Source organism: Agelaius phoeniceus, chromosome 4 (genome assembly GCF_051311805.1).
Source record: "Agelaius phoeniceus isolate bAgePho1 chromosome 4, bAgePho1.hap1, whole genome shotgun sequence".
NCBI classification, from domain to species: Eukaryota; Metazoa; Chordata; class Aves; order Passeriformes; family Icteridae; genus Agelaius; species Agelaius phoeniceus.
In genome coordinates this window covers 43,483,150-43,496,022 of record NC_135268.1, presented here as the reverse complement: position 1 = coordinate 43,496,022, position 12,873 = coordinate 43,483,150, and the positions used below count along the sequence as shown (strand labels likewise).

Genomic DNA, 12,873 nt, shown 5'->3' with positions numbered 1-12,873 from the left:
TTGTAATGCTAGATAGACATGCTTCTAGACAGACATCTTAAACATAGTGAAAGGAAAAAGGTGGGCAGAGCAGAGAAGGGAAACTTGTTCCTAGAGTGCACTCAGATAATTCAATGGATATTAAAAAGCTAACTCATATATATATTGTCTTCCCATTTCATGTGCTCTAATGGGACATACTGCCTATCCAGTTTGAAACTGTTAGTCTGCAGTGGACACTAACGCAGGAGTTGGGTTTTGACTAAGATTATCAAGTTCTTAAGTTCTCAAGTCTCTCTTCTGTCTATTAGATATTGAAAATATTTAATCTGAATAGATCTTACTTGGTGTGAAAGTGTTTTCAATAGAATTGACATGTTAAGGAGTTGAAAAAACTTTAAAAGACACTGGTTATTGTTCTAGTTATAATGCAGTGCATTTTATCTTCCCAATCACTTAAAACAGGGCTTAGCTGAAGAGTACATTTGACTAGAATTGGAGAGATCAAGTTTTGTCTTGTTTGCTTATGTGTGTATATTATCCTTGTTGTGCCCTGTGAAGTTATCACACTGTAAGGTATTTGTCCAAGGAAGAGAAACCTTCCCCAGGGCCCCCAGTTTCCTTTCCAACCACAGGGGAGATGGGGCTGGAATATTAATCAAATCTTTTTAACTGTATCCTGTTGAAACATTGAAAGTGACAGTATGAGTTTAATATCTGCTGTTACCATCCCCAAAGGTGAATTGAGGACTGTAATGGCATTCAGTTCAAGTCAACTAAAAGCTAGTGTTGGGATTCTTAAAATATGTGGTGACTATTAAAATACAGCTCAGGTGGTAATGTGTTATTATCTCTTCTCCTGGTCAAGGATCCATTGTTTCCTTTCTCTTTATAAAATTTAATGCTATGGTACTGTGGTCCATGGCTGAAATTCCCACACATAGTAGTAATGCAGATTATAAATAGAAACAACCTACACATAACATGTATCAAGTGAAACGCTGCATTCTGTTCTCCTGATGTAGCTAATGCATTTCTAGAACTTTGTGGGCTCCAGACTGAAATGTCTGTGTCTTAATGCAATAGTCCTGAATTTTTAGAAACTCGCTGATATGGATCTTTGTAGAATATACTTCATTATTCACAAAAAGAAGAGATTTCTTTTCATGACAAGAACTATTGACTGACTGATTAGTTTCTCAGAAATGCTACTGACTTATGTAGTATCTGATGCTTCTTATTGCAATATGTTTCCAAGTACCACCTTCAGTAGATCTTCACTGACACTTAAAAATGTCTTTTATATTTCAAATAAGTATAAAATAACTTAAGGAAACACTGCTAAGTTTTTCTTCACACGCTATTTCACTTCTTGGAACAGGATATATAGCAAGGTACATCACAGGACATTTTGTAATCATTTCACATATATTTGGTCTTTCACGAAAGCAAATGAAATAACATTTTGTTTACCTTTGGAGTTTCCATGCAATGAAAAGAAAGTGCTGTACATATGAGCTGTCCAGCTGTCCAGAATAAAAATAGTTGTCATAATATTATTAGCCAGAAAGAAGGAGAACAGAGACTTAATTCCACAACTTCCATGCTCAATCTGAGCACAACTGTAGACAAACCTGCAAATTGTGATAACTACTTTATATCTGCTGAATTTCTTGCAACATAGCTTGTAATTAAATACAGAAGTAATTGACAAAGTGGAAAAGTTGCAACTCATGTTAATACAATGAGGTGGAAAGAGTTGAAGTTGCACGATGTTCTGAGCACATGTCCTGGGACTCTGTGGTTAATCTCAGCACTTAACACTAGAGCTATTGCACTGAGGCTCAGAAAAGATTTGCACATTTACCAACACTCATGTACAGCAGAGGATTATATAGCAGTAAACAAGTTCTGAGATTGGTGCCTTGGAGCTGAAAATACATGTACAATGCATTTATAAGCACATGTAATACATATGGTGTGTATGATAGTGCTTTAGTACTATTTCTGTTTCTCACAGATGTATTTTGTTTGCTTGTGAGCTATTTGGGTACTTGTAGAACTGAAAAGTTTCATGTATCATAGATGTAAGCTCCATGTCCGTATTTACAAAATACAATTGATTATTTTAATGCTTGGAGTAAACTACTCAATGTTTCTATTTTACATGAACACAGTACTATTGAGTAGAAAACTTTGTTTTTCCTCATCTTTGTGCCTTTCATGTTAAAATGTCTTAATTTGCTTTTTTGCTTTTGAGAAGTGTTGGAAGGATGACACTTGATAGCAGGATTGCTTTCTTAGAGAAAGTGGAACAGATAATTAGTATGGTATCTACAGGTAGTAGCTGATGATACCATTGCATATAAGTGTACATTTATGAGTCGATGAATTATGATTTTATAATTTCTAATCTATTTGGATTTAGAAATTATATATTTAGAAACTGATCTGTTAGTTCCTCTTCAAAAGAGTTATTGTATTAATTTGACTAAAAGCATTCAATCAAACCATTTAATTTCTTTCTTTCTAGGGAGGGTAGGCCATGAATGAAATAGGAGCTTTTTGTTGCACCCAGTAAGAATTGTAAGGGTGGTTTGCAAACAAGCTCCCCAATTGAAAATGTGTGCTGACAGTTCCCCAGAATGACATTGTCAACCAAATTCTTTTCCTATCATTGTTTCCCATTTCATATTTTTCTTCTAGCTTTACTTTTTAAATTGTGGGATGGCAAATATCATGTGAAATTAGAAAGGTATTAACTTTTAAATGACTTAACAATAACTCAGCAAGTCATATGTAAAACATGGAAATTGAAGAGCTAGGGAGAACTTCCTAAATTGCTGTAGAACTAGACATTAGACTGAATTCTCTCTTAACAAAAAAAGCTTACCAAATTCCCTAAACTCTGTATCAGTTTCTATATGGATGAAATAGTTTTGCTATGCCATGTTTTTTAAATATGGCTGCTGCTTAGTGTTACAGGCTCTGTATGATTAATATCTCAAAGATTGCTGAGTTAAGGTGCCTGAAAGAAGGTTATATTGCTTTATAAGTGCAGCATGCACACTAGAAGGGCAAAATCTGCATTTGCTTAGAGAAAGGAGTTCCAGCTCTCTCTAGCATTACTAAGCAAGAGAATTGAATCCTAACCAGGTATCCATATAGGGCCCTTAGAATCTTTTCGTATTACCTTGCACATATATTCAGGCTAGAAATAATTTCTGAACTTTTGCCCAATTGGTACGCTTCCTTCCACTTCCCTAGGACTTCTGTGACATTTGTTGTGCCAACCAGATTTGGCTTGGGGAGGGAATCAGGGCTGGGTGGCAATAAAACACTTTCTTGACAAGTCATGCCTTACCTCAGAAATTTAAAGCAATAATAGCAAATGAGGAAGAGAGGTACTGAATATTGCGCCATATAAACATTTTGTTTCAGATTGGCAGAAATGCTGATCACAAAAGTATAGCTTTCTATGCTTTTAATGAAACCTGGTATGAAAGTGATGCATACCTCTGAAAACTAGACTTGGGTTCACAACCTGGACAGGAGAATGCCAAAATAAATTTTGTGTTGTTATTTTTTGCATACTTAGGTTTTGCAGGTGTAAAATAGAAATAACTGTGTGACCTAATTACTTGGGAGTGTTGTAAAGCTATATTAATTTATATATGAAGCAGTTTGGTATTTATTATGAGAATATTATGGACATACCTTTGAGGAAATTAGTAATCCTATGGTGTAGGAGATAGCCCATTTAGATAAGAATATTAGTAGGGGAATTCAGCAGAAGCTTTGAGTAATTGCCCATTTCAGAACATAACTGTATCCTGTGCATTTTACACAGTAACCTTTAATGGAGAGAGTGTGCGTGTGTCTGTCTGTTGGTCTGTCTGGTTTGGAGACCGAAGTGAAACGGGAAATGGGTACAGCTGCAAACGACTTCCAAGGGTTTCCGATAACACTGGAGAATTACTTAGTGAGGAAATGAAGGGTCAGTGACCACAGAGTAGTATTGGCTTCATTTTAACAAAGGAAATCTTTGTTGTTTAACTACTTGTGGGTTTTAATCCCAATTGACGTAATATTTTGGAACTTGGATAAAACCAGTGTTAGTATATTGCACGCTTATGTGATTTAAAATTAAATAAAGATCAAAATGTTGAATTCTTTCATGTAACTTCTGTAGCTGGTAAGCTATGCCAGGCTCAATTATTGTTCACTTATGTCACACAGCTTGATGAGTATGTAGCAGCCCAATTGTTTACCTGTGACAGGCAGAGAAAGTAAAGTATTTGATTATACTGTCTCTAGAGCAGATTTTCTTCTTTACTGAAAATGTAACCAGAATTAGCCCAAATGTTTTTAAAAAGAGTTTAATTCTGCAAAAAGCTACTTTGATTTGTCTTTTTAAAAGCACTTGAAGTGCTAGGTCTTTTTTGTAACTGGGAAAACGAGTTAATATCTGAAATTTCTAATAATATTTTCATATCCACTCACTACACTATTTAGAGAGTATCTGCAAATATAGAAATTTTGCTATAGTACAGGCAGTTTTTTTTAAAATTACTTGAAAACATTTATGTAGAGAGTACTTCTTTTAAATGCTAGGTGGTGGTGTTCAGACTTTATTTATTTATCTTATTTGTTCTCTTACATCTCTTTGGAAAAAGAAAAACTGTTAGTAAATCTAGACTAAAAATAATGTAGTCAGTGACTAATTAGAGTATACAAAACTACATGGTTTACTTTTAGTCAGATACATTTGTGGAATTTTCTACAATTCTATGATCAATAAACACTAATTTTACACTTAATTTGAAATCTAGTTGAAATTGAAGTTGTACCGTGTTTGTCATATTGGATGGCTTAGCTGTTTATGTAAACTATTTTTTTTCCTTATGCTGTACATAAATAATCTTTGGAGAGTTGCTTGTCTTTGCTTCATGCTCAGATCACAAATATGATTAATGAGTATTCTGCTCAGCAAATTCCAGGATGCTGTTAAAATAGTTCACGTAAGTGACTCAACTAAAGATGTGCACCTTGCAGTTATACTTTATAGTAGTAGGATTGAGTAGTTAAATTGCCTGGTTACAGATAAACATGGTGCCTCATGGTATGAAATATTAGCCATACTTTTTGATCCTATAGACAAAGCTTACAGTCTGTCTTGGTAACAAGCAGCAAGCTCATAAACACTGAGCTGGACACAAAGGTGTGTCCCTTCCAACTCAGCATATTCTGTGATATTACTGTACTTCAGTAAATGTGCTGCACAAATACACCCCTATGGACAGGGTGTTACCCCTTGTTTGATGCAGTACTGACTTGGGTAGGACTGAGATCTCAATTATTGCTTGACTTTTCATGGAGTACTATTCAAAGGGCAAGTGTTCATCTGGGACAAATGTGCCAACAATGTTTTTTGTGGATGAAATCTGGAGCATATGCACCAGCATTTGAAACAGGAATAAGGAAATATCTAAGTAAAAACAAAAGGTGATCTGAAGAGCAAACAGAATGTAGTTCTTAATGGGTTTCAGACTTCTCTGTCTGGAGTTTACTTATGTGTCTGTACACTGTGGGAGTGTCCTGTTAGCTTTTGCTTTAATGGCTATACATGGGAATTGAAGGGGAAAAGGCACCAAAACTGTGAAAGACTGTACTAGTTGAGTGCCATCATGCTATACTTAACAAAAAGGGAACAGTGACTTATCAGAGTGTACTGCAGTAGGTTACCTTTTTAATTTTTTTAAAGCTAGGGTATTGTATCTCATTTGTGTGTAATTACCCTCATCAGGAAGTTTATATATAAAGTAGAAGAAAGATCCTTTAGCCCCAAAAGTGCATTTAGACTATCCAGAAAAGTCTTCTAGCCACAGCTGTGCACTCTGCTAGGCAGAATGAATCTTTGTTCTACCTAAAGAACTGCATAGCAAAAAAAAGGTAAAATTCAAGAGGCCAGAGAGAGCAAGCAAACAACAGCAGAACGAAAGAAGAGGGTATATGGCTAGGAGAATGGAAAGAGGAACCCAGGCTCTCAATTCTTCTTGAAAAGGGGTACTATTTTTGAGATTTTTTGTTGAAAGAACAGTAATGATTGCTTTTAAGTGTTGTACTTGAGCAGAAGAGGCATTTGCAGCCATTTAAGGTGCTTTTAAATTATAATCCTAGTTTCTCTTGGGACTGTATATTTACAATCATATTTCAGCATTAGAAACTTACTGGTGACAATTCTGTTGCTGGTTTCGATGAGAGTTATTAAGGTATGTAGAACAAGGAAGAGTTTAGGAATGAAAAACAAGTGAAATTGCTAAGGAATTATCTTTAAGACTATGTAAACCAAAGTTCAGTTTCTTTATGATATATTTGCCCCAGTATGATAGCTTGTTAGCACTATGTTGTTTCTTTTTTAACTCAGCAGTCTGCCTTCATGGTGATGTAGGACAGTGGTGATATGTTAGACTTTGTAGCTTATAATAGTCATCATTAGTCATTACATGGCTCATAAGACAGTTTACTTTTTGCCAGCTGCAAAGCTGGAATCTCTTCTTCAATCCTCTGCTATTCATTTTTATTGACCTGCTTTTATTAACCTGTTCATTTGGTTTGGTTATGAAGAGGATTTTTGGCTTATGTAGAAAACAAGGTTTGACTGTAGTCTTCCCAAAAACTTATCTGAACATCTTCAGAAAGAAAGTGTGGGCCTTTTCTGATGTTCATTGATTGTATGGTAAGTTACGTGTAAAACACAGTTAACCTTTAAGCAGTTGAAAGAAGACTGAATAAAAAGTCATCTTTATGGGTCAAGTGATGAAATAATCATGGATTATTGTTTTATCAGTTATTTTCTTTGTATTTTGGAAAGTGCTGAGATAGAAGAAGAAGTTTAAAATGATCTCATAAGAGATCTTTCAGACAGTGAGACTTACACTCACTGTATTATGAGAGATGTCTGAGACATGATTTGGTCACACATAGTACTTCTGTAAGGAGGAAACTGCTGATTTCTGTGAACTTCTTAGTCTCTCATACAAAAGAAAGATATATTCCTCTGTCTTGAATTGCATATAATACACTACTTCTTAAATGACAAAGATTAGTAGGAAACCCTGCCTTGAAGTGAGACAGTACCTCTATCACTTGAAGAGACAGAATTGGTGTTCAATTTACAGAATATTTGTTGTAATTTGCTCAGTGCTTTCGGGCTGTGTTATGGAGTAGTTAACATGATTACCATTACAGCCATGTGTGAATTTAAAATCCATGCTTCCTTCAAATCTTAAACTGATTTACATACTAAGACCTTGTAAACAGATCTGAAGGCATTACAATATGTTAAAAAAAGAAAACCCTTTAACATTCACTAGTAATTTGTTGGTTTGGAGGTTGAAATGGGGGAACAAGAGCTAAAATAATAATTGACTAAGTTGCAGTAATCATGACTGAGAGTTTAAGCGTTAATTGACTGATGCAATCCAGAGCAACCATTTCTGCTGGTTAGTTATGGTTTGCATTTGACACAGAGGACAAAGCCACGGTGACCAAATATGTCCTCCCTCATATGTAGTTTATGACCTGTATCTGTTGAAGTTAGTGATAAAAAAATTTGTAGCTGCTTCCTTAATTCTTCAATGCCAATGCATTCAAAGATCAGAGAAACTATATTTATTTTTGTATGCTGCAATGCAAATAGTGTTATACTAATTCAAATCAAGCCTATCAGTTTGAACTCATGGGAGGCAGCATAGTACACTTGGCATCTGCTTTAGTCTTTTGGTTCATTGTGGGGGTTAGCCATGTCTAACAGGCAAACTCCCTCCCATCTCCAGAATCTTCATCCTCTCAATCTGAATGTGCAGTTGGAAAGTCTGCAGGTATTTGTGAAAGCACAAATGCATGGGGATGCATGATGTATACACAGCAAAATAGAAACTTTGAGCCTTCCTCCTCCCCTTGCAAAGACCACTTTTTCTGATGCCACTTCTTTCATCACTGAGATCATCCATGCCATAAAGATAACTAATAGGTAATTCTTAACACAATGCCCACCTAATATTCTATGGTTTTTTAAGGATATTGTCATTTTGGCATTGAATGAAAATTGTTGATGTGTTACTCTTCAGAAACAGAGATATAGTGTGATGTAGCTGGGAACTGATGTGAAATAAATCCCTGCCAATATCTGATCTCTGGTGCTAATTTCTACTCCAAATGTAGAGTTTTATTCAGATTTACATAATTGTACGCTGCATTGCATTTCTGTATATTTGTTTTGCTGTTATTTAAAATGGAAATCCAAAGTAAGTTTTATCTGAATGCAGCTGTGATTCTCTTAGTTTTTGGGTAGACATCTAATAGACAGCAGGTATCCCCAGAATGTAAACTCAGATAAGGAATGAAGAGAGAAGAGTTGTATTTGCTACTTGTGCATTTTGTTTTGTTTGTTACAGCTGTTTACATTTAGTTTCAGTTGATTCTAGTCACTCTCCAGCTAGTGAGGCAGAGCAGCTATGATTTATCTAAAGACTCTCTAAATTATTAAGCTGCTGTTCTGAAAATGTTTCTGATGAGGCAAGTTTTTAAATATTACTAAATACAAAAATGGCACAAATTCACTAGAGATACCATTTCCTCATTATCTTAGAAATGTTTTTTTGAACTTGCATTTCTCAAGAATGCTTGACCTATCTTGCCATAGTGACATTGATTTCAGGTGAAATAATAGTCAGTAATGTAACTTACTGGAGCTTATTGTTCCTGTTGGTTTTGGGAGAGGGGAGCTGATAAAAGGAGGCAGAAGCAAAATGCAGGAATATGACTACAAAACAATGCTCTGAGTCAGTTTTGCTTTGAAATAGAATGGTTTGTCACAAGTGACCCGGTTCTCACACATGCTGTTATTTCATTCAGTAATAAACACATTCTCCCCACCTCATAACAAAGATTTCAAAAGTGAATGTTTTACAGACTTCTTCAGAGTTTAATGGAAATATTTTACTTGCCACTCCTTTGGGGATGTGGCATGTGCAAAAATGTGATCATGAATTTATTTTTGTAGAGGGAGGGGCACAGCAAGGATATATATACAAAGTGCTACAGAAAATAGAAGGAGTTCCATCTAAAAAAACATAGGAGCAGAGCAGAGTGGTGACTTTTGTTGCATGGAGCTAACTTACATTAGGTCCAGTAATTGTCCCCAACCCTCTTAACAGGCAGTTGCAGTGCATAGGAGCACTTGACCTTATTATCACAGCAGTAGTTCAGGAAAGCTCTTCAACAATGGATAAAATCTGTTGGTGCAGCATTAAACATTCTGTAATATAGAAAAACCTGGCAAAAATAGAAAAATGTAGTGATTGCAATAATCAAACCTTTTATAGTCTTAAGCTGAAGCGAGACGCTTCACTGAAGCTAAATTTGCACTTAGGAAAGTGTCTAGCAGTAAAGAGTTAAATAAAAAGAATGTCATGCATGTGTATGTGATTCTAAATCCAGAAGTGTTACATTTCCTTTGTTGGCATTAGTTTCTGCTGAATATACAGGATATATATGGTGAAGACTAAGCCCTTCTGTTATTGGTCTGAAGTATTTTAACAGAAGTGTGGCATGCTTGGCTGAAAAGACTGGAAGTTTTAACAGATCAAAGCATGTATATTTTGTTCTTGCTGGATATTTTTCTGCTTACCTATTTGCGTTGTATTGAGCAGCTTCATTAGCAGAAATTTTATCTGGAGCAAGACTTCCTTTAAGAATCATTAGTGTGTAAAGTAGTGGTACATGGTAGAATTTTGTTTTGAGTGCTTAAAGCAAAAGCTTTGGAACGGTCTTTTGATTGATATTTGGTTTTCTCCAAGTATTAATTGCCATCTTTAGGAGTGGCTCCTGTCTTCATGGCTCTTGATGAAAAATAAAATGGATAGGAAACTATTGAAACGTGCAATTTTTCTGATCTCATGTAATCCTCTACTTGCTGCTGCTGTGAGAGATGGAGTCTTATTATTGTCAGAGGGTGTAGGCTAACTATTGAATATTCAGGGAAATGCAAGCATCATGAGGTATTTCTGCTAGGTTGCTTTATTTTTCTTGTGTTTTTTTTAGGTTTTCCCCATTTTCAACTCAGCTGTCCAACAGCAGTTCAACAAAGCCTTTAGTGGCTATGCTGCAGTCTACCCTTTTCTCATGTAACTGTGGTAAACCTTGAGATTAATGCTTCATGGGAGGGCTTGTGCTGGCTTTTTACAGAGGTACTCAGTAGAAAGAGGTTTTCAGAGAACTTGTATTTCCTGAAGTCACCTGCAAGTCTCTTTGCTGGAAAGAAGCAGGTGAGATGGCAGCTGTGCCACTTGTGCCCTTCCAATTAACAGTCCTATTCTGGTTCCCATAGTGCCTGTGAAAAGAAAATGTGTTATCTAGACTTGGGCAGAAAAGTAAAGCTTTTTAGAATATGTGACAATAAATATTTTCAGTTGTCATTGTTCACAGCTCTGTAATATCCATGTGAAAATATTACCTCAAGAAGGTTAATAGACAACTGTCACATCATATTCTCTTTCTTCCCTTACCCCTTCGTAAATTCACAGTAATAATGCAACTTTTTTCCTTGTAGTTTGGTTTGTTTCTTTTAGGGTTTTGTATGTTTTAATTTTCATTCCCCCTTTCTTTGTAACAAAGGACAATTACTTCATAATACCAAAAGATATCTCCTAACAATAGCAAACGTATCTTCTATGTGCTGTAAAAGCATAAAAATGTAAAGCAGGAGAAGATGACATATCATTGTCAAGAATACTAGATAAATAATATATTTGATATGATGGCAAACAAAATTGCAGGAAAAACAAGGGCAGATTTGACCATAATTGGAACAGCTGTTATTTGCACTGTCTGTTTTTAGCAGGATAGTTGTTTGAACATTTGACAGCAGTAATATCACCTTATATAGGTTTTTTTCATATTATTTAGTGTAGGCTGTCTGTTTTGTTGGTATAAGTAGACTACAGCTGTTTTTGTCAGAAGCACTGAGCAGCTATGCATGCACGTGTGGTATACAATCCTGTTTCTCTTGGCCTTTCTCTTTTAAGTGAAATTGAAGTCCTGATTGCTTTTCTTACAAACTCTGCTTTTTAACAGCCGAGAGAAAATTGAAGGCTTTTTTATTGTAGCAGACAAGCTTTGAAAAATTTTTAAGTGAATTTTAATTTTCCTTATATAAGATCATATTAATAAAAAACTTACTCTGTAGTTAGAAAATGGAACATGAAGTATGCCACTTGTATTTTGATCTATTTCATTCTTCATTGGGTAATTGCTTTTCTGTTTTCCAGTTTGACAATTAAGGATCAAGGTGGCAATGCTTTCCTCTCACTATCAAAAGCTGAGATAGTTGCATAAAATGTCTTCTGACATTGCATTTTCCTCTGTGTTGCTGCTTCAGAGAATATGGGATGCTTTGCTTGGTAGTTGCTTAAGCTGGGCAAATCCAAACCTTGGAGTTTGCTTCATGAAAGCCCAGGTTGGGTCTAGCAAGATTTACTAGCACAGGCTCAGTCCCATGTGAACACAGCAATGGTATTTGTGGGGCCAACTTGTACCTCTGAAAATGTTAATGTCTTTCTTTGCTTTTGTGCAGTAAAGAAACTGAATTCTCATGTGGCTGCACCCATTGCACAGTTAACTCCCCAATAGCAAATCATTCTGCTATAACTCAGAGTTGAGCAAGTTTACTTTTTGTGAAACTCAATAGTTAAAATTCTGAACTAACTGTTAGGGAGAATGAATTCAAATAAGATCCTTCTGCATTAAGTTTCACTGCCTTTTTGTTACTTCTTACTCTTTGATTTCCTTCATTTAAAGAAAAACCATCATGCCTTCCTAACCTTGCATCAGGAGTGTATCAAAGTCTTGTGATATAAATGTAACATCATGCATCAAAAACTTGTGGTTCTTCTCTGCTGTTGTCAACAGCAACTGTTTGGCTGCTTGTCATTGTGAAATTAAGTGAACAAATTGCTCTATTTTTTCTATTATTATTGCATCTCTTCAGGTTATCCTTCTTTTGCCTTTATCACTAATATTACAAATAGGTGTTTCTCCACAAGAGGAAGGTAATTAATTCAGATAATGTCCCTCAGCACCCTTTGAAAAAGGCATTTGAAAACAAGATTTCATGTGGGAGAATTGCATTCATTATTCTGTCAGAAACATAACACACACAGATGTGTTGGAACACTGAACTGTGTTTGTCCTAAGTGTTAAAACAGCTTAGTTTTCAGATTGCAAAGAATATTTTCACAGCTTTTAAGGATTGGAAACCCCTCACCTCTTCCCTTAATGAAAGCATAAATTCTACAAAAATGGAAGTGGCCACCTAAGAAGAAATTGATATTGAGGATACCAGTAACTGCTGATTTAACCTAACCTTCATTCAGATGATTTTCTTGAAGGATCTGATTAATTATTCTCTTACATTTGCAGGGCTAATTACAACCACATCCAGAAAACTAGATCGAGAGCAGCAGGGAGAGCACATACTGGAGGTAAATGATTTATTTAGATTGCCAAAAACAGTGACTGTAAGTTCATTGCTCTTTTACAGAGAATTAAGTTTGCCATGAAGAATTCAAAAAACTGGATTTCAGAGTAATTTCCTTCTGTGTTCATTATGTTGCAATGCAGATAACCACCTATCTTAAAAAAACTGTGTGTTGAGGCTTTTTTGCTAAAAAATAGTAAAGGTACAGATTGAATGCAATTTTTTTTTTCTGTATCTCAAAACAAAGATTTACATTCAAATGGTACAAAGGCATGATTGTTAAAAGGAGTGTGATTCCTCTTTTTATCTCCCTGTGTAATTATTGGAATAGCTATTTCAGCCTAACTTTTGCT

The 12,873-nt window shown here is 35.4% G+C and overlaps 1 protein-coding gene across 1 annotated transcript in view; it reads left to right on the top strand.

Moving 5' to 3' along the window:
* Window positions 1-12,873, top strand: part of FAT1 (FAT atypical cadherin 1) — a 101,457-nt gene that overhangs the window by 38,002 nt on the left and 50,582 nt on the right. Inside the window, 1 exon segment of the mRNA XM_077177467.1 lies at window positions 12,463-12,524. Within this exon segment, the coding sequence (XP_077033582.1) occupies window positions 12,463-12,524 (62 nt within the window).